This window comes from Leucoraja erinacea, chromosome 10, assembly GCF_028641065.1.
Source record: "Leucoraja erinacea ecotype New England chromosome 10, Leri_hhj_1, whole genome shotgun sequence".
NCBI lineage: Eukaryota > Metazoa > Chordata > Chondrichthyes > Rajiformes > Rajidae > Leucoraja > Leucoraja erinaceus.
The window spans coordinates 8,078,041-8,100,793 of NC_073386.1; the positions used below are offsets into that span (position 1 = coordinate 8,078,041).

The following is a 22,753-nucleotide window of genomic DNA, read 5'->3' on the forward strand; positions in this document are numbered from 1 at the left end:
AATTGGATGTTTGTAATCTGGGCAGGACCTTTAGACTTTAGAGGTACGGTTCAGGAACAGGCTGTTTGGTCCGCCGTGTCCGTCTCGACCAGTAATCACCCCATACACTAGCACTTTCCTACGCACCAGGGACAATTTACTGTTTTACCAAAGCCAATTAACCTACAAACCTGTACATCTTTGGAGTGTGGGAGGAAACCTGAGCATGCGGAGAAAGAACGTGTGGTCACAGGGAGAATGTACAGGCTGCACTCAGTCAGGGTTGAACCCCAGGTCTCTGGCGCTGTAAGGCAGCAATTCTACCACAACTCTACTGCTGCGCCACTGTGCCGCCCCACACCTGCGAAATCTGAAAATAAGTCTCTAGTCTTCCAGTGATCATTCAGTGAGCACATTAGTTAAATCTAAATTGGCTTGGTACTCTCCCTCTTCTGCATGGTGTGATCTCAAGCTGAGAATGTTATCTATTTGGTAAATTGGGACTTGTTGATAGTGGGCCTTCAGGATAATGGATGTTTAGAATGTTTGATTTTGCAGAGATAACATGCTGCCTCTGCAACTTTGTAGCTTGAACAGCCAAGTTGAAACTGTTGTACTATGCAACTACTTAATTATATTATCAAGATAGTTTATTCAAAACCTGATACAAGAAAATTTCCTAACATTGATCCTACATTTACAAATTTGAATCCATACAATCATCATTTCTTTTTTCTGGATTTCCCTTTTATGCTATTTACTGTGTTGCAATTTTCTATTTTTTGTATAGTCTTTAAACCATCTCATTTAAAGACTAACAGAGTCCAAGTCTTTTGATTGTTTCTTTTTTACTGGACTCGTTCATACTAAGGGATGGTTTCAAGCCAACTTTTTAACTGCTTTCAAGCCTTGATGCTGAGGGCAGAAACTGGACATATTTCAAGATGTGTACTGCAGTCTTCCCCATGCTTGATAAGAGCTAGATAGAGCTCTTAAAGATGGCAGAGTCAGGGAATATGTGGAGAAGGCAGGAACGGGGTACTGATTGGGGATGATCAGCCATGATCACATTGAATGGCGATGCTGTCTTGAAGGGCCGAATGGCCTACTCCTGCACCTATTGTCTATTGCTCCTACCATTTGTGTGCATTATACATTCCATTTTTCAGTTTGTACAAACATTACTTTAAGCAGTTTAGCCATCAACTTTTCTTGGCTCTCTTCAACCTTCCCCACACCAATGCTGTGAATTTTTCTGTACTCGGTGTTAATTGGAATATCTGAAAGCCAGATGATCGTTTGTCCCACTCCTTGATGATGCAGCTGATAGAAATTCTGCCTCTCAGCTCCAAAGACATGGGCTCAATCCTGTCCTGGGTTGTTGTCTGTGCAGAGTTTGCATTTTGTACCTGTGACCGTGTGGGTTTCCACCATGTGCCCCAATTTCCTTTCGCATCCCAAAGACGTTTGGGTTTGTTGCTTCATTGACCTCTAAATTGCCACTACTGTGTATGGAGTGAATGCAAAAGTGGGTTAAGATAGAATTACCGTGAGCAGGTGTTCGATGGACAGCCTGGACTCGGTGGGGTGAATGGCATGTTTCCATGCTGTATGACTCCTACAATACAGAATTCATAGAAAGAGCTGTAACTCTGAATAGAGTTTCTAGTCGTCATTTGACAGCACACTCATTTTGTTGGATTCTGAATACACGTTGCCACTTTGTGCAGTGTCTTAATTCCTGGTGTTAGCCAAGTTGAAATTAATCATTTAATTATACTTGTGTCAGTGAGTAATAGTGAACAATATGTAATTTTTGTGACTGCCACAATTTGATAGTGATGATTGGCTGAGCTAAGAGTGTTATTGAAGACGTTCATCTCAAATTGCAACTTTTACCATTGCACAAAATTAATTAATTTCAGATTGATTAAATTTGTTTGATCTATGAAATCCCGGACAGCATATGTTGTGTTTTTTTTTTTAATAGTTGCTAGGGTCAGTTGGATTTTACAGCAAAAATATATAAATTTGCAAAATTCTTAGGCAGTTAAGATATTGGTGGAGGAAGGAGAAATTGAATTCACTAGGATGATTTGTAACCAGAGCTTGCAGATTTAATAACACGAGGTGGAATAAGCTGAGGGGAGATGAGAATTCTTTTTGCCTACTGACACATTTTGGGCTGCAATACTTGAAATTGAATTTAGTGATAGTATTCATAAGCAAATTGCCTATGCATGGGGTAATTTGAGCTGTTTAGTTTTGTCACATTTACTGAGGCACAGTGAAAAGCTTAGTTGCTTGCTAACCAGTCAGCAGAAAGACAATACATGATTGCAACCGAGCCATCCACAGTGTACAGGTACATGATAAAGGGAATAACATGACTAACGTTTAGTGCAGGATAAAGTTCAGTAAAGTCCGATCAATCGTAGTCGAAGAGTCTCCAATGCGGTAGACAGTAGCTCAGGACTGCTCTCTAGTTGTTGGTAGGATGATTCTGAGGATTTCCAGGATATTGGAAGGGGAAAGCAAGAGACAGTGAAGAGCTCTCGGCTAAAGCCAGTGCAAACAGCACCAAACGCCTTGAATGTTATGATGCATGGGATATATATGCATGGAGTTCTGTCACCCGGCATCATGCACTTAACAGTTCACTCAGTATCTCACTTTTTCTAATTTCATATTTTGAAATGCTTAAGCAAAAATTACTTTGGGGGTTTTGATTGGTTTGTATACGTCTCATTTTACATGCATCATACTTCCTGAAGCGCACAAATAGCTTTAAAACATTTTTATTGTAGGGGGAATCATCAGTTCCACGTTCTGTTTTTGGGGAAAGAAGTATGAATGTTCGTAACACTGGGATTTTTGAGGGAGCAAGTGTGAAGGTAAGAAGACCATAACAAGGAATTAAGAACACCTTGAAAACAACTGCTTTTTACATTGTGCATATTTTGAAGATCAGCACCAGTTCTTTTCAGCTAATACCATACTTTTGGGTCCTTGGTGATTTATGTGTTGTATGTGATCCAACAGCTGGATTTTTATTTTAGACTCGTGATATTAAAGTAATAGCAGTCCAAACTGGATATAATATTTACTGACTTATAGTATTTAATCAACTATATGTTTGGTAATTTGATGCATCAACAATCAATCCTTCCCCCCATTTGGAATTGGGCACTGTGGCATTAATTTCAGCATTATTGTTTGTAGCAGTTACATTTTCATGTGACTGTCATAATAACTTTAAGCATTTTAAGCTGTTACTGGATGATGTTTCTTCTGTTGAATTACTCCCAGCAAAAGTCGTCCTGGGTCTCTCTCCTTCCATTTGCTTCTCCTTTTCAATTGCACCTCTTTAATTACAGACCATTGGACTATGAACATACTTAAATCTCTTAATTACTGTGTCCTAATATCTCCCTGTGCAGATCTGTTTGAAACGTTGTGGGTAATGCTCCTAGGACATTTTACTACTCTGAAAGCACTATATAAATGTAGTTGGTTGTTCTATTGCACAGCCCTTTGGTAATCTGAAACATGGCTAAAGTCATGGACCAGGTTAAAAGCAGCACTTCATCAATCTTTGTTAAGAATTATAATATTTATAAGACATTTGGACAGGTACATGGATAGGGGAGGTTTAGAAGGATATGGGTCAGGCGCGGGCACATGGATCATCTTAGTTGGCATGGGCTGACGGACCTATTTCAGTGCTCGAGTTAAATAATCAAAAACTACATTCCTTGGAAATTGGAATGCCCAATGAATTCAATTCATTTTACATAATGAGATACACGATCAGAATTTAATGTTTTTAATACTAATTTGATTACTGTTCCTGTGTACCTGTCAGTATTCAAAGAGGACAATACAAACTGTCCCAGCTAAACATCATGCACCACGATTTTCTCTGCAAACAAAGTTGTGCCTATTTAACTGAAGTAAAATTGCTGCCATGTTTCCGTGGAAATTGATTTATAAGAGCAAGAATATAAATATGTCGTCAATTAGCACATAAGTGTTGTGTAATGATTCCACAGTAATTAATAATACTGTTTTGTTCGCATGGTATGAACCTTCACGCGATTCTGTAAATTACTGTGAAACAAGTAATTGTCTATTGTCTATTTAAAGATAGTGGAGTTAGGGGATATGGTGAGAAGGCAGGAACGGGGTACTGATTGTGTATGATCAGCCATGATCACAGTGAATGGCGGTGTTGGCTCGAAGGGCCGAATGGCCTACTCCTGCACCTATTGCCTAATCGGTGTTAACCATTTAAAAGTTATTTGCCTTTAAGAGCTGCATTTTACTGCGTGGGAAACAGTTGCTGATATTCTTAGATTTTAATATTATATTTCCATAACTGTACACAAGTTACTTACTCAATTTGCACACAGGTTTCCCCTTTGTTTAGCTTCTCCTCCATTCTTTTTACAGCCAGCAAGATCTATTAAGACTGCAGATATAACCTCGAGGAAAATATTAGTGGCAAAACGTAAAGCAGGGCCATCAAAGAGTACTTCAAGTTGTTTAATCCGGAAGTCTAGCGTTTGTCCATCTAACCTGACATGTGATTGTTACACCACGGACAGGATATGCAGTGTTTGTTTCTCAAGGTAAAATAAAATATACAATTTATGAAACTGTTAATTGTGAAGAAACACAAAATCCATAAATGCATTGATTCACTAAAATATTTTATTATAATTGTGTTATTTTTAATAGTTTGATTTAAATGAAAGGAAACCCAGAATAAACTGTGTGGTAGTGCAATCCCGGTTGGAAGCTTGGGAACGAATGCTTACCAGAAATTTGCATAATGTTTGAAACAAACGTGTGTTTGACATAAGGACTGAATTCAATTTAAGTCTACCATCTTCATTCTTTATTAATGTGTTAGCCTCTTGTGCATCTGGGACGGCTCTTTATGAACATGTATCTTTGACTGTCAAGTTGGCACTGATTAAAGACAGTTGTCCATTATGTACTGGAGCCCGCATTGGGCAAGGTGGATTCGCTTCAATTCATTTCACTTGCGACTGTTGAAGCCTTCCAATAGAAGACTTTAGTCTCAATAGTCTTGATCTTTTGCTTTCATATCCAGTTTCCATATTCTGTCACCCAATCCATTTGAAAAGGAGAAAATGCTCAGAGTTGTACAGCACGGAAACAGGCACTTCGGCCCAACTTGCCCATGCCAACCAAGATGCCCCATCTGCACCAATCCCACCTGCCCGTGTTTGGTCCAACCTAATGAGAAAATGCTCATTTTTATCATTGTTTCTCTGGATGTCATCAGAAATGAATTTGGTTCTACATTGATTTTGAATTGGTCCTTATTGTAACATAGAACAGTGTAGGACAGGAACCTGCCCTTCGGCCCACAATGGACAAGACAAATTGTGCTAAACATGATCCCAAGACCGACTCTTATCTGCCTGCATATAATCCAAATCCTTCATTCCCATGCTGCATATCCATGTGCCTATCCAAAAGTCTCAGAAATGCCGTTATCGTATGTGAATCCACCACTGGCAGCGGTTTCTGCACTCGCTACCATCTGCGTAAAAAAAACTTGCCTCGTGCATCGCCATTAAACTTTGCCCTTCTCACCTTGAAGCCTTGCCGCTCTAGCATTTGATTTTTCTATGCTGAGAAAGAAGTTCTGACTGCCCTCTCTGTCTCCTCCATGGCCAGAGTGAGCACCACTGGAAATTGGAGGAGCAGCACCTCATATTCTGCTTGGGCAGTCTGCACCCCAGCGGCTTGAACATTGACTTCTCCAATTTCCGGTAGCCCTTGCTGTCTCCCCCCCCCCCCCTCTCAGCTCTCCCTCAGCCCTCTGGCTCCTCCTCTTCCTTTTTCCTTCCTTCCCCCCCCTCCCCCCCCCCCCCCCCCCCCAAACCCTACATCAGTCTGAAAAGAGGTTTTGGCCCGAAACTTTTCCTTCGCTCCATAGATGCTGCCGCACACGCTGAGTTTCTCCAGCACTTTTGTCTACTCTCTCTATGCATCTCATTTTATATACCTCTATCAGGTCCCCTCAACTTCTGACATTCCAGAGAAAACAATCCAAATCTGTCCAAAGTCTCCCTATAGCTAATACTCCCTAATCCAGGCATCATTCTGGTAAACCACCTCTGCAACTTTTTCAAAACCTCCACAACCTTCCTGTAATGGTGCACCCAAAATTGCATACAATACTCCAAGTACGGCCTAACCAAGGTCCTATAAAACTATGGACATAGACCCGAAGATCCCTCTGTATATGTTAACGGTTTTGCCATTATTTGTAAATTTCCCCCTTGCATTTGACCTCCCTAAGTGCAACACCTCACACGTTCTCAGATTAAACTCCATTTGCCATTTTTGTAGCTGATCCACATTCCACTGGATACTATGGCAGCCTTCCTCGCAGTCCGCGACCTCAGCAATCTTGGTGTCATCTGCAAACTTATTAACCAGCCTGTCTACGTTTACGTTCAAGTTATTAATATGCAACATGTAACATGTTTCAAAAATTGGGTAAATTCTATAGTCATATATGACAAAAACCTCTTCCATCAATCAATTGAAATTCTTTTTGCTGTTCATTAACTGACTGCATTCATTGCACTAGGTGGCAGCCTGCTCAAAGTTTAGCTTCTTTGGATGTGAAGCAGTTGACTTTAAGATTATGGACAAAACATAATTGAGTTAACCTGGCAATTCAGAAGAGAACCATGAGCAAAGCCTTCTTGGTGGGTCACGGTGTTCCTGACTTGCCACATAGCAGCACAGAAATCAAAGGCATGCTGGCAGTCAGTAGGTAGTTCAACTCCCTCCTGGTCTGCTGTTGCAGGAGTCGGTACTGAATCTAAGATGTACCTCCAATCTTTCAGTGTCGTATTTCATATCCAACCCTTCGCCTTTATATAGTTGCTAATCAGGAGAGGCATGGCCAGTGTTTATCATCCTTTTAATTTATAACAGATATATAACTTTAAATAAACTTTTTTTTAATTCCAACCATTTTCACATTGGATTGGAGGCATTTAGATGTCTTTGATTATTTGGAGTATTTAGAAACAGTTGAAAAATTGGGTTGGTACAATATCATTCTTGTTCATTGTGAGCTTAAGGACATTGGCTATCTGGGCAGAGTCTCAGGAGCCCCACTCGAGATATAATTGCTAGCTTGGACTAATTTAGTTTATGCCATGTGTACCATAGAAACATAGAAAATAGGTGCAGGTGGAGGCCATTCGGCCCTTTGAGCCAGCACCCCCATTCATTGTGATCATGGCTGATCGTCCCCTATCAATAACCCGTGCCTGCCATCTCCCCATATCCCATGACTCCACTAGCCCCTAGAGCTCTATCTAACTGTCTCTTGAATCCATCCAGTGATTTGGCCTCCATTGCCCTCTGTGGCAGGGAATTCCATAAATTCACAACTCTCTGGGAGAAAAAGTTTTTTTCTCACCTCTGTCTTAAATGATGACCTCCCCTTTATTCTAAGACTGTGGCCCCTGGTTCTTGACTCACCCAACACGGGGAACATGTTAATACTCCCTAATCCAGTCCATTTATAATTTTATATGTTTCCAAATGATCCCCCCCTGTACCAGGGCACAGTGAAAAGCTTTTGTTGCGTGCTATCCAGTCAGCGGAGAGACAATACATGATTACAATCGAGCCATTTACAGTGTATAGGTACATGATAAAGGAATAACGTTTAATGCAAGGTAAAGCCAGCAAAATTCGATCAAGGATAGTCCAACGGTCACCACAGAGATAGATAGTATTTTAGAACTACTTTCTGGTTGTGCTAGAATGATTCACTTGTCTGATAACAGCTGGGAAGAAACTCCCTGAATCTGGAGGTGAGTGTTTTCACACTACTATACCTTTTGATTGATGGGAGAGGGGGGAAGAGGGAATGTCCAGGGTGACTCATCCTTGATTATGCTGCTGGCCTTGGCGAGGTAGCGTGAGGTGTAAATGGAGTCAATAGAAGGGAGGTTGGTTTGTGTGATGGTCTGGGCTACGTCCACAATTCACTGCAATTTCTTGCGGTCTTGGATGGAGCTGTTCCCAAACCAAGCTGTGATGCATCCTGATAAAATGCTCTCCATGGTACATCTATAGAAGTTGGTGAGAGTTATTGGGGACGTACCAAACTTCCCAACCCTTCTAAGGAAGTGGAGGAGTTGGTGTGCTTTTTTGGTTGTTGCCTCAATATGGGTGGTCCAGGAGAAGTTGTTAGGGATATTGACTCCTATGAATTTGAAGTTTTCATCCATCTCTACTTCGGCACTGTCAATGCAAACTGATATGTGTTTGCTTCGCTTCCTTAAGTCGATCTCCTTTGTCTTGCTGACATTGAGAGCAAGGTTGATGTCTCAACACCAGATATCAAATTATTATTTGATATCTGGCCCACAATTATGGTGTCGTCTGCAAATTTGAAAGTTCGGGACTGCCCTGCTTTATAGGGCAGAAGTAGCAGTGAGGGCTAGAACTCAAAAAAGAGTTAGTGCGGCTGTTTGGAAGGTGGTGGCAAAATGTGGGGCTGTCTAGCCCGTTGTTTATCTAACTCACTGATTGTATCATTTTCTACTTGTCTGTCCAAGGTCCAAGGCTTTCATGCCATCATTCAGTATGGAGTTTGTATGTTCTCCCTGTGACCACGTGGGTTTTCTCTGGGTGCTCCAGTTTCATCCCACATTCCAAAGATGTACAGGTTTGTAGGTTAATTGGCTTTGGTAAAAATTGTAAATTGTCTCTAGGTTGTAGGATAGTGTTAGTGTATCACTGGTCAGCGTGGACTCGGTGGGCCGAATGGTTTAATTCCACACTGTATCTCTAAAGTCTAAATTCTGCCACCAGGCGTAGGAGTGCAGTTGGAGGATTGGATCGACATCACTGGGAGTTTCCATCCAAGGTGTATACCATTCCAACTTGGTCCAATTCATGGACCTTCCTGGCCATCAGCTTTTCTGAGGCATTGTACTGTATCCAAGAAGCAGCTCAGCACTACATTTCACGGGCGATTCGAAATGGGTAAATAATGCTGCCCTTACGCTTGACATGAACCCTGAAAATTGAATTCAAGTCCAGGGCATAATTAAATTTAATAGGAAGTGAAATGAAAGATCTTCTAATCCAGAACTGAGTGGTATTAAGGCAATCCAAGTACATTTGGAATATTGAAGTTTACAATCTGAGTTTTGCAACAATCCACTTAATTAGCACATTAACATGAAGTCACATGAATTGCATAATCTTTGCTTGTTCCTTAAAAGATTAATTACACACAATAAAATTAACACTTTTTTGTTAGACGTCATCAAGTTGCTCCAAGAGCAGGTACTCCAGGATTCCGAGCTCCAGAAGTCTTAATGAAGTGCCCACATCAGACTTCAGGTAAGGAAGGGTTAAAATACGTATTTTAATTGCCTTCAACAGGAAACCAAAACTTAAATAATTTGGTGGGGGAAAGAGGTATGGGTTGTTGCAGTATTTATGGTGTCACCCTTTTTAAAATGTAATTTAAAAAAAAACTTTGTACATTTCCCTTGAGAGGAAACATTTGCCTTTGCAGGTCATAAAGCAACTAGGGAAACTCAACATTCCTCCAATAGCCCAATTTTGATGAAATATTAGGATTGTAACTTTGGCCAGGTGTTGAGTTAAATAACGATTAACATACATTGTTCCTTGCTGGCATTCAGATTTTTGTCAGCACTTGGATACTTGCCCCAAGTCTGCATCCTGAAATGCATGGACTGAGCAAAATACAAAGGAACCATCCGTGTTGGTACAAATTTCCATTTCAAAATTTGTAATGTGTCTTGAACAGGTGTTAGGCCTTGTTTATAGGCTCCCAAAATGCCATGTATAAGACAGAACAATGAAAGAGGATTGATATGTCATTGCACTCAACTGTTGACGAGCTCTTGGAAAATGTACCTTTCTGTCAACGGAATGTTCCCGGTTACATAATCTACCAAAAAATCAACAAAAAGTTAAAATTGAAAATTTTTAGGTAGGAAAACAAAACTTAGTAATTTTTGGGGAACAGATAATCGAATTTATTATTTTCAGAAAGGTGTTGCTTTTTGTTGTAAGGGCCTAAATTCAGCTTTTAGTTATGCCATTAGGAATGTGTTTAAATGCTGCAGATATCTGGTACATTGGCTTTTTATTCACTTTAGTTTAAAAAGTATTTGTTATGATAATGCCGTACAACTGAAGAAAACATACTTTTGAAATGTGTATGTGTTAAAATATGATCTAATAAAGCTTATACCGGAGCTGCCAAGTAGTACGGATTTTCTGTATTTTGTACGGAAATGCGATAAGAAAACTGACGTACGATTTTACGTTGTAAATTACAGATTTTTTAAAAATCGGTCTGACGTCCTGTTTCATTAACATACCACTCGCCAATGGAATAGTAATAACCCAGTGAAACTAACTTAAGATCTTGCTGCATAAAAATGCAAGGATATAAAAAGTCATACTGTACCTCTAAAAATTATAGCAGATTTAATCTATTAGTATTTTAAATTTCAAGATCTGGATGATTATTTTTGGATACATTGATCTGCCTGTCCCGCCCCAGGTTTAAACAGAGCGCTGTCAGTTTAACGCGTGGGAATTTAAACGAAGAGCTGTCAGCTACAGCGGTATGGGTTTTAAATATAGCACTACCGGCTGGAGCACTATGGGCTTTAAACATAGCGCTATGGGCTTTACACATAGCACTATGGCCAGAATCTTTGAAATTTTGCTTATTTTTCAGGCAGTGGTAGAATTCTGGATAAGCCTAGTGGTGAAAGGTTACCAGTGGGATTGCAGTTACCTTGGGATTGGCCTTGATTTTACAGAATGGTGGGTGGGCTCAAGGGGGAGAGAGGGAGGGGTGGAGAAAGGGAGAGGATGGAGTGGGGAGGGAGGGAAGGAGAAGGGGGGAATGAGAGAGGAAGGGAGAAAAAAAGGAAGGGGAGAGGGAGCTGAGACGAAAAGGGGGAGGGAGGGAGAGAAAGAGGGGCAGAGGGAAGGAGGGAGGAGAGGGAGGCTTCCAAAATGGCTTCTACATCATTATGCTAAAAGTAGGAAGGAGCCGTTCAAACAGTAGTATACAAAGAGATGGCAATGAATGCACTGTCAAGTCCCATCGCTAGATATCTTTGGTCTCTCCATCCACATTGTTAACCAGTACTCTTCTTACTCTAATGTATGCTTGTTCTGTATTTTTCTGTGTTTTTTTAAATAAATTTTTTATTTTTATTTTTTTATTTTATTATTCCTATCTTGCACTATGACTATGACCAGACGCTAAACTGCATTTCGTTGTACCTATACTTGTATCTGTGCAATGACAATAAAGTTGAGTTGAATTGAATTGAAGTAAGGTGCGTAGAAGACATGTCAATTGGTAGCAAAGTTATGCATTCTTGTACTCTTACATGAGTATGGCCGTACATTTAAAAAAAAAAATGGCACCGCGTAAAAATACTGATTTCCTCAGCAGAATACTGATTTACAGGTACTAGAGTGTGTGTGTGTGTGTGTGTGTGTGTGTGTGTGTATGCACACACACACACACACACACACACACACACACACACACACACACACACACACACACACACACACACACACACACACACACACACACACACACACAGACGCATATATAAATTGTCCCTAGTGTAGGATAGTGTTAATGCACGGGATCGCTGGTCCATGTAAACTCGGTGGGCCGAAGGGCCTGTTTCCACACTGTAGCTCTAAACTAAATTTCACTGTGACAACAAGCATATGTGACACAGATCATTACAATTTATTAATTGATTATCATAACCATGTTGACAAAGTCAAATCCACTTTGGTAATGAATTAATTCCATGCAACAAATCTTGGGCTAGCAAATACTTTTCAATGAAATTATGCCATCTATGCACATAATGCTGATTTTCTTTCAATAAGCACCAATCATTCTTTACATTAAATCATTTTTAATGCAAAGTTTTAGTGGAATTTAAAGCAAAGATAGTAGAATTTTGAAAAAATATTGAAAGCGGGTCTAGTGTTTCAAACTAGGAATGTTTATAACTTAGCTTCAAATTAATGCAGGGTAATTTTGTTGAGTTAGGAAATTCATTTCTGTTTTCCATCAAATTAAGTTGATAATCCCCAGGACTAAATGACCCGTATCCTAGGGTTCTGAAAGAAGTGGCTATGGAGATGATGGATGGTCTCCTGTCAGTTTCCAAAATCCCATTATTTCAAGAAAGGCTTCCACAGTTTGGAAGTTAGCAGGTATAATCTCACTCAGAAAAGTGACAGACAACAGAGGAAACTGTCAAATAGTTAGCCTGTCATCAGTAGTGGTGAATATGCTGAAATCTCTTGTTGAGATAATGATAAAACGATGGAAAAATGATAGTAAGATTGAGCAGAATGATCAGCGGAATCGTGGATGAGCTTGTAGCAGAACAAATTGGGGAAACCAATTTGTGGGGCAGATTTGAAGTTTCAGGAGGACTTTGATATTGTGCTACGTAAGAATATTAAACAAAATGAGAAAGTGCAGTATCAGGAGTAATGTACTAAAATAGATTGAGGAGTGGTAAATGGACAGAAAAAATAAATAAACTGGCTATTTTTGGATTTGGAGGCAGTCTAAAGGGGTAATGTGAGATTTAGTGCTGTTGTCCCAAATCTTCAAAATATAAATGATGCAATGATTCAGATTAAGTTTAGTATTTCCTCGTTTGTTAGCGATACAAAACTGTATGGCATCGGAGGTGTATAAATAGGCTAAGTGAATTGGGAAGGACATTGCAAATAGTGAAATGTAAAAACAAGTCATCCACTTTGATTGGGGGAAAAAATACAAAAGAGTACATTTTACATTGAGGTTTGAAAGGTACTGATTTTAGGAGGAACCTAGGTGTATGTCTCTCTATTTAGGAAGTTAAGAGTAGGTAGTGCAAAAGATAGAGACATGGTATGTTGAGTTTTATTGCAAGTAGATTTGTGCACAACAATCTTGTTCCAATTAACTAGGTTTTTATTTAATGTTTTTGTTTGAAATTCGGAAATATTGAGCGTTTGAAAATTCCTTGACTGCAATCTGCATGTCGTGTATTCTTATCTCGTCAAGGTTCAGCCTACCCTCTGCTGCAACTTTTAGTTATCTGCATTACGCCTGGTGAATTTGTTGCTGAAACAGAAGTAGCCAGCTGGCCTTGAATCCAAATTCTGGCCCTTGAAGTAAATTTCTGGTCACATGTTGTTTCCTTAGACCATAGAGAAACATTTGTACATCTGAACCCGAGTTCCTAGTTCATAGGAACATCTTTGGTTGGTTGAAATGGAATAAATGTTGACTAGTCTAACCAGATACCCATTTTGTTATTTAACATCTGATTGAATTTTGTAAACTTTGTGTTCCCCTTTTAAAATCTGAGTGGAGATATATGCTAGTAAAATTCAATTGAGTCACTTGATCACGGCATGGAAAATGAAGGGCAACTTTTTATATTAGGTTCAACATCTGTATTCATCTTGTGGAATGTCTGTTTTAAAACTTGTATGTGACTGTGCAATACATTACAGAAATGTGCTTTTTTTGTGTGTTTGTAATGCAAAATCTAGCCACGATAATGACTGCTTCAGAAAACAGCTTTTTTAAGCTTTGTAATTTCTCTTGCAGTGGTTTTAAAATATCTAAGAAATTAATTGCTTTTAGTTAGTTTTTTATATGAAGACCCATAATATGCTTTGCTTCACAGCTATCGACATGTGGTCTGCAGGCGTTGTATTCCTGTCCTTGTTGAGTGCCCGGTATCCATTTTTCAAAGCCAGTGATGATTTAACTGCATTGGCACAGATAATGACTATTCGTGGATCGAAGGAAACCGTCCAGGCTGCTAAATTATTTGGTATGTTATACATATTCATAAAATCTTTTTTTTTTTTTAAAGATCACTACTGTTTTGCTTCTTTCTAAAAGATATTTGAGATGTGTTAAGACAAGCAGTGTTTTTTTAACGTCCAATATTTCATGTGAAAGACAATGTCAAAGGCGATGTTTGACCATAGTTGTACTTGCCACAGATTTTATTTTTAACAATCGATCAATGTCAACACTCAACAGTTTCTGCTCCGTATTAAACATTAACAATTTTAAACATTTTAAAGTAGCTTAATTAACAATCAGAACAAATATACTTCATTGCAAATATTTTTTGTCACCCAGCCTCTTCTTAATAAATGTGTTTTATTATTCATTGATTCCAATTGGACTACATGCTGAATGTCCTCGCATTTCTCTTTTGAGAAGTCTCATTATTTCTATCTCTGTCTGTGTCATTTTCTTTCTCATTGAACTCTGAGCTAGACAAGGATAACACCAAATGTACCCTAAAGATGGGGTCCCGGTACAACACGGCTACGGGGCAGGGATTTAGATTCTTAGATCACTGGGATCTGTTTTGGGGTAAGGGGGAACTGTACAAAAGGGACGGATTGCATCTTAACAGGTGTGGGACCAGCATTCTGGCAGGCAGGTTTGCCACTGCTACACGGGTGGCTTTAAACTGAATAAGGGGGGTGGGGTGTTGAATGGGACAGTGGAGGATGGAGTTAAAGGGAAAGGGTTTCTTAAATGTGTGAGCGTAGAGACCGAAGGGTGTAAAATGAGGGTAGAAGAAATAGGTAGCAAGGTGAAAAGTAAAAGTGGCAGGCAGACAAAACCAGGGCAAAAATCAAAAAGGGCCACTTTTCAACATCATTGTATAAGGGGTAAGAGTGTTGTAAAAACAAGCCTGAAGGCTTTGTGTCTCAATGCAAGGAGCATTCGTAATAAGGTGGATGAGTTGAATGTGCAGATAGCTATTAATGACTATGATATAGTTGGGATCACGGAGACATGGCTCCAGGGTGACAAAGGCTGGGAGCTGAACATCCAGGGATATTCAATATTCAGGAGGGATAGACAGAAAGGAAAAGGAGGTGGGGTAGCGTTACTGATTAGAGAGGGGATTAATGCAATGGAAAGGAAGGACATTAGTTTGGAGGATGTGGAATCGGTATGGGTAGAGCTGCACAACACTAAGGGGCAGAAAACGCTGGTGGGTGTTGTGTACAGGCCACCTAACAGTAGTAGTGAAGTTGGAGATGGTATCAAACAGGAAATTAGAAATGCGTGCGACAAAGGCAAAACGGTTATAATGGGTGACTTCAATCTACATATAGATTGGGTGAATCAAATTGGCAGGGGTGCTGAGGAAGAGGATTTCTTGGAATGTATGCGTGATAGTTATCTAAATCAACATGTAGAGGAACCAACGAGAGAGCAGGCTATTTTAGACTGGGTATTGAGTAATGAGGAAGGGTTAGTTAGCAATCTTGTTGTACGTGCCCCCTTGGGCAAGAGTGACCATAATATGGTTGAGTTCTTCATTAGGATGGAGAGTGACATTGTTAATTCAGAAACAATGGTTCTGAACTTAAAGAAAGGTAACTTTGAGGGTATGAGACGTGAATTGGCCAAGATTGACTGGCAATTAATTCTAAAAGGGTTGACGGTGGATATGCAATGGAAGACATTTAAAGACTGCATGGATGAACTACAAAAATTGTTCATCCCAGTTTGGCAAAAGAATAAATCGGGGAAGGTAGTACATCCGTGGATAACAAGGGAAATCAGGGATAGTATCAAAGCGAAGGATGATGCGTACAAATTAGCCAGAAAAAGCAGCATACCGGAGGACTGGGAGAAATTCAAAGACCAGCAGAGGAGGACAAAGGGCTTAATTAGGAAAGGAAAAATAGATTATGAAAGAAAACTGGCAGGGAACATAAAAACTGACTGCAAAAGTTTTTATAGATATGTGAAAAGAAAGAGATTAGTTAAAACAAATGTAGGTCCCTTGCAGTCAGAAACAGGGAAGTTGATCATGGGGAACAAGGATATGGCGGACCAATTGAATAACTACTTTGGTTCCGTCTTCACTAAGGAAGACATAAATAATTTGCCGGAAATAGCAGGGGATCGCGGGTCAAAGGAGTTGGAGGAATTGAGTGAAATCCAGGTTAGCCGGGAAGTGGTGTTGGGTAAATTGAATGGATTAAAGGCCGATAAATCCCCAGGGCCAGATAGGCTGCATCCCAGAGTACTTAAGGAATTAGCTCCAGAAATAGTGGATGCATTAGTAATAATCTTTCAAAACTCTTTAGATTCTGGAGTAGTTCCTGAAGATTGGCGGGTAGCAAACGTAACCCCACTTTTTAAGAAGGGAGGGAGAGAGAAAATGGGGAATTACAGACCAGTTAGTCTAACATCGGTAGTGGGGAAACTGCTAGAGTCAGTTATTAAAGATGGGATAGCAGCACATTTGGAAAGTGGTGAAATCATTGGACAAAGTCAGCATGGATTTACGAAAGGTAAATCATGTCTGACGAATCTTATAGAATTTTTCGAGGATGTAACTAGTAGAGTGGATAGGGGAGAACCAGTGGATGTGGTGTATCTGGACTTCCAGAAGGCTTTCGACAAGGTCCCACATAAGAAATTAGTATACAAACTTAAAGCACAAGGCATTGGGGGTTCAATATTGATGTGGATAGAGAACTGGCTGGCAAACAGGAAGCAAAGAGTAGGAGTAAACGGGTCCTTTTCACAATGGCAGGCAGTGACTAGTGGGGTACCCCAAGGCTCAGTACTGGGACCCCAGCTATTTACAATATATATTAATGATCTGGATGAGGGAATTGAAGGCAATATCTCCAAGTTTGCGGATGACACTAAGCTGGGGGGCAGTGTTAGCTGTGAGGAGGATGCTAGGAGACTGCAGGGTGACTTGGATAGGCTGGGTGAGTGGGCAAATGTTTGGCAGATGCAGTATAATGTGGATAAATGTGAGGTTATCCATTTTGGTGGCAAAAAAACAGGAAAGCAGACTATTATCTAAATGGTGGCCGATTGGGAAAGGGGGAGATGCAGCGAGACCTGGGTGTCATGGTACACCAGTCATTGAAGGTAGGCATGCAGGTGCAGCAGGCAGTAAAGAAAGCGAATGGTATGTTAGCTTTCATTGCAAAAGGATTTGAGTATAGGAGCAGAGAGGTTCTACTGCAGTTGTACAGGGTCTTGGTGAGACCACACCTGGAGTATTGCGTACAGTTTTGGTCTCCAAATCTGAGGAAGGACATTATTGCCATAGAGGGAGTGCAGAGACGGTTCACCAGACTGATTCCTGGGATGTCAGGACTGTCTTATGAAGAAAGACTGGATAGACTTGGTTTATACTCTCTAGAATTTAGAAGATTGAGAGGGGATCTTATAGAAACTTACAAAATTCTTAAGGGGTTGGACAGGCTAGATGCAGGAAGATTGTTCCCGATGTTAGGGAAGTCCAGGACAAGGGGTCACAGCTTAAGGATAAAGGGGAAATCCTTAAAAAACCGAGATGAGAAGAACTTTTTTCACGCAGAGAGTGGTGAATCTCTGGAACTCTCTGCCACAGAGGGTAGTTGAGGCCAGTTCATTGGCTATATTTAAGAGGGAGTTAGATGTGGCTAAGGGGATCGGGGGGTATGGAGAGAAGGCAGGTACGGGATACTGAGTTGGATGATCAGCCATGATCATATTGAATGGCGGTGCAGGCTCGAAGGGCCGAATGGCCTACTCCTGCACCTAATTTCTATGTTTCTATGTCTATGTTTCTATGACTACCCACGTACTGAACATAAGGCTGCATACAATAGATGGCTAGAAGATCAAGCAACTGGTAGATCTGATTAAAGGTCTTCAGTCCTGCTACATCCAAATGACATAGGGTGGTGGGCAATTGAGCAGTAATTAGCAGCCATCTCTAAAAACATTCTCAAAGAAGATGGATGTGAATGAGACCAAAACATTTGCAACCATCTTCAGAAGAAGTGGATCTATTTTAGTTTCCTCTTGAGCTCCGTGGCAGTGCGCTGAATTGTGGCAGAGTGGTGAGCTTTGGTTGATTGCTTTCTAACCTGAGAATGGTCAGGACTTTGATGCTTCTCTGTTGAAATACTAGAAAAAACTATCTTTGGCTGATGTACAGGAAATGGCCTCATGCTGCTGATGTTTATGGAACCACTCCTGCATGAGCCATCACCCCCAAGTCAGAATAAAGAAAGAAAAAAATTGGAAGGAAGTTGTAACCACTTTTCTACTAACAAGTTAGCAGTGGAGCGGCACTCAGTAACATGAATGGTGATTTATATCAGTGTGGGTCAGATTCCAGCTATATTTCCTTGAGGTTGGGGGAGTTGGCTAACCAACAGAAGGTACTTCTCTGGACTGCAGAGAGAAAATAAGACTAACAACATGCTTTACTTGCGCACACAAGTAGCGCCATCGAATCTAGCTGATGTAAGGTCTAACTGAGACTAATCCAAGGGGGGCGGAGGGGAAGGGTGGAGCAAGGAGTTAATTCATTAGCAAAGTTAATAACTGCTGTTGCATATATTAAGAAAATAAATACAAAGTTAAACTTCTAAAATATTATCTGGCAGTATTGAAATGTTTAATGTAGATGCTCTGAGAATGAGGGGCGTCCTGAGTTGGACTGTTTAACAATGTCATAATATTTAACCAAGTAAACTGACCAGACATGATGCTAGTGTGGCCAAATAATATTATACTCAAATGTGCAGGGGGTAATTCTAAAAGACATCGCATAATTGACTGGAAAACTGAAAAAAGATGTAGTTTATAACAATACAAAAATGTGTGCCTCCTTTTTCCAGAGGGAATTTAAAGGAAATAATAGTATCATGTCAACTTGTAACTTGAAGTTTTTGATAATGACTACATTTGTTCCAAACTCGAGGCTACCACATGCAAAAGACACAGATTAATGTTTTATTTTATACAATATGCCTTATATGCCTCCAATTTGAAACTGCACAGGATTTTTGTAATGCTGTATTGTTCCTACACTTAGTACTGGTTGTTTATAGGATTTGTTTGCAGATGGACATGTTTTGTTAATAAATTGTTCCATGGGGTGATTGGTCACTGAATTAACGCAATCCTTTTTTTTTAAAATCAAAACGATGAGCTTTCTCATTGCCAGATGTAATATTCTTTTCTGAAGTGTACAGTTTGATGCAGTTCCTTGTGGGTGCACGGACATGTGTTATTAATTATATAGTTGTAAGGCACTGATGGTGCATGGAGCATATTGCCTGTGGGCTTTTACTTTGCCAGATGTAATAGCCCTAAGTGAAAGGAATTTCAGATAATTTGATGCAGCTCCTATCGGGTTGAAGCTGGCAATTGCAAAATATAATTGCAAACAGAAAAGTTAAACTGGCATAAGATCTTGCACTGCCCACACTTGGTGAACAGATACAATAACATGTTGCAGAAAAGTATACAAGGGGCAAAGATTTCAGATTCGCTTGTAACATCTTTGCTAACATTAAGAAATATACAACAATCCAGTTTTTTTATTTCTGTTGCCAAGAGGGGTGCCACATGGAGATCTTTAAAACTATGAAGGATTTGATAAGATTTGTGTGCAGAATATTTTGATTGAATTGAAGGATACACCATTGAAACAGGTGTTTCGGCCCACATTTCCATGCCAACCATTAATCACTTATTTACACTAATTCTATGTTATCCAATTTTCTCAACCACTCCCTACACACTATTAATTGTGTGCCTAACATTAGTGGTAGGGCAGTTAACTGGGGGAAGATGAGCAACCGGATTAATATGTGCCAGAGAAGGCAGGGATATTAGAGCATAGCAGTGTTAGTGAATGATCCTGTCTGAACGATTTGATTGCCTGAATATTTTGAAGAGATTACGAAGCGTGGTGTCGAGGACAGATGGTTCATAAGGTCCACGAGGACTTCAGTAAGACCTTGGACTTGGGAGATTGATCCCACGTGGGAGATTGGTGCAACTTGGCTCAATGTTTTATTAAACCACAAACCCCTCAGTGCCACCTCTTTCAGAACAAGCAAGAAACCTGGGATGCCCTACTTGGCAAAGTCCGGATAAATAATGGAAATCACATAAAATGATGGAAATGTCAGTGCTCGCTATGTGTTAACTAGCTAACGCTGTAATTAAAGACCCCAAAGATGGAAGATCTGCGGAAAATTATTTTTTTTGAGCCTTCCCCCTCCCATGCGCCCTTTAGATTTTGGTTGTGGATACTGTTCACATTTGAGTGATTAGAAATATTTTAGTTTTTTTCAATCGCCCAAATGGAAGCTTGATTCTTAATGCTCAGTTTGTTTGCCTCGGGTTTAAACTTGAAGGTGTGCCATCGATACTGTGCTATAGTATGAAAGGATGTGTTTTAAAAGGAGGAGGACCCTTAAAGAGAAATACAGTAGTGGCATGGCACATAAAATCAGAAAATCTTTGGAATGTTGGGAAAAAAAATATTACGCCATTGAAAAATATGGAAGTACAGTTTGGAAAAAAATGACGGAGCTGGAACTCAATTATGGAGCTGGAACTCAATTATGGGCATGGATCTTCAGGAAGGTAACGGTGGTCTTGTATCAGGTGCCTGTCCTCTGGTGCTATGTGAGGTGATTATGAAAACGTTTGTTCTCTATGCCATTCGTGTTCCAGCATTGTGTGTCCATCTTCGGTGTAGACCAGCATTTGCAGTTCCTTCCTACACAATTAATATTTATAGTGCTATCAACCCCAATCTTTAAACATATGTTGTATTTTAACCAAAATGTTTGTTTTCATCTATTGGAAAATCATTTTTTTATTTTGCAAAATAAACTTGTGTGAAAGAATGATAAGGATTAGAATGAATGCATCTTATTTAATTTCTCTATTTTAGGTAAAGCCGTGTCATGCAGCAAGGAATGTCCAAAATTGGATTTGAGGACTCTGTGTGAAAGACTCCGAGGAACACACTGCTTCAGTAAACGAAAATCAAGTCAAAAGAGTGAGTTAATGGATTGTTCACATATCTCTGGCACGGTGCCAGCTCCAGATGCAAAGGATGAGGGAATAAAACAAACTGCTTCTTTGTCATCCATACAAGAGGTTCAAAACCAAGCCAGAAAGGTAACGCAGGATGTCGAGTGGAACTCTGTCAAAAGCAAAGCTAAATCATCAGATGTGAAGAACTGGTGTGCAGTTTCAGATCTCGCCTATGACCTTCTCGATAAACTTTTAGATTTGAACCCAGCCACCAGAATAACTGCAGAAATGGCTTTGGAGCACCCGTTCTTTGAAGGCATCTAACTGGTGTTACGATATTTCGCGATCTGTGTTGCATTTGTGGATATTCACAGATGTACACAACAAGGCATTCAGAATTTTCTACTAAACTAACCAGCCTCTTTTTTTAGATCGGATTTTTTTCATTTTCTCAACCACATTAATGAGCATTGTTGTTACCAATCCTCTTTCTTCAAACCTCGCAAAACATTCCCCATTTCTCAGGAAAATTTTGTATTTTGATGTAAGTAATCTTGTATTCTCTGCGTCCTCTGAGTTTGATTGTCAATCGTTTTATTAAAAGGCATGGAAGGAATGCCATTAGTGATATTATCTAATTTTAATTTTCTTCTCCAAAACGTCAATATTAAACAATATTCCAACAGAGGAAACAAGAAAGGCTGATAACATGATTAGTGTAGCTGACAATCTGGATTGACTGATTTTCCAAGTCTACACAAATGTTGCTGAAGTGTGAAATTCATGAGAAAATTGATGTCAATTCTATCTGAAAACCCTTTAGAATGTGTACCCCTTTGTCACCAAAAGCACTGAAATGTCTTGTCTACCATTTGACTTTTTCTGTTTGCTCTTTATACCTTTTATTACAAAGCAAAGCTCTTCAATGAAAAGATGTGGCTGTCATGCCTTTTCGCTTGTGGTATTTATTGCATTTTTCATCACATCAGTTTTTTGATGTGATATTTATTGAGGGTTGCAACAATGTGATCTGATCTACACCAAATGCAGGATGAACTGAAGATTTTGTTAAATAATGGTTGCAATGTAGAAGTGGATCAAATGGATCACGTTTACTTCTGAACTTTTGGTGATTATCATTATGGTCACCCTTAAGGTGTTTGTTTAAATATGCCTTTTTTAATTTTTAATTTGGAAGACTTATTTTTGACTTTTTATGGCGTATAGATTTGAACAAAAGATCAAACTGTTTATTTCAGATACACATTCCAAAAACATTAAAATATATGAAAATGCCTTTTGCTTGTATGTTTTCTTTTGCCTGGGTTTTTGATACAGATCTTCACGTCAGTTTAATGACTCAGTTAGACATTGGTGAATGAGAACTGAAAATGGCTTTGCTGCCAACTTTTCAATGAGAAGGATTGAAACTGGAACTTCAGAGGGCACACACTCAACTTTCAAATGTCGATGGCTATCTCTTGTTTTGCTAACTCCATTTTTAATGGATGAGAATGTTTGGGTTGGAAACAGACCAGTAAAGCAGACCTAACTGTTGGTACTGCCCTTGCTGTTGAACTGTTGATGAATGAGCTTTTAATTCCATCAGATCTCTTCTCTGGACCTCTTATCCTAACAACATGCTCGTTCCTCTTTCCATACCTGAGAGATTCACCAATTTCCCAGTCTTTCAGTCATCTTTCAGATACTTATTTTTATACAAAGATCCAACAATTACTTGGCCTATTCCATAAAGAGCATTGGAGTGCCTTTTCTGCATGAAATGCACTAACCATTTGCTAATTTATA

At 39.7% G+C, this 22,753-nt stretch overlaps 1 protein-coding gene across 3 annotated transcripts in view; it reads left to right on the forward strand.

Moving 5' to 3' along the window:
- The window catches only part of cdc7 (cell division cycle 7 homolog (S. cerevisiae)), a 50,644-nt gene extending 28,405 nt beyond the window's left edge, over positions 1-22,239 (forward strand). For 2 of the 3 annotated variants that reach the window (XM_055641387.1, XM_055641388.1), the window contains 5 exons: positions 2,787-2,873; positions 4,432-4,610; positions 9,320-9,402; positions 13,785-13,934; positions 20,859-22,239. In XM_055641387.1, the coding sequence (XP_055497362.1) occupies positions 2,787-2,873; positions 4,432-4,610; positions 9,320-9,402; positions 13,785-13,934; positions 20,859-21,268 (909 nt within the window). In that variant the 3' untranslated portion in view covers positions 21,269-22,239. The remainder of the gene's footprint in view (positions 1-2,786; positions 2,874-4,431; positions 4,611-9,319; positions 9,403-13,784; positions 13,935-20,858) is intronic. The other variant, XM_055641389.1, reaches the window with a different exon arrangement.
- Positions 22,240-22,753: the final 514 nt, after the last annotated feature.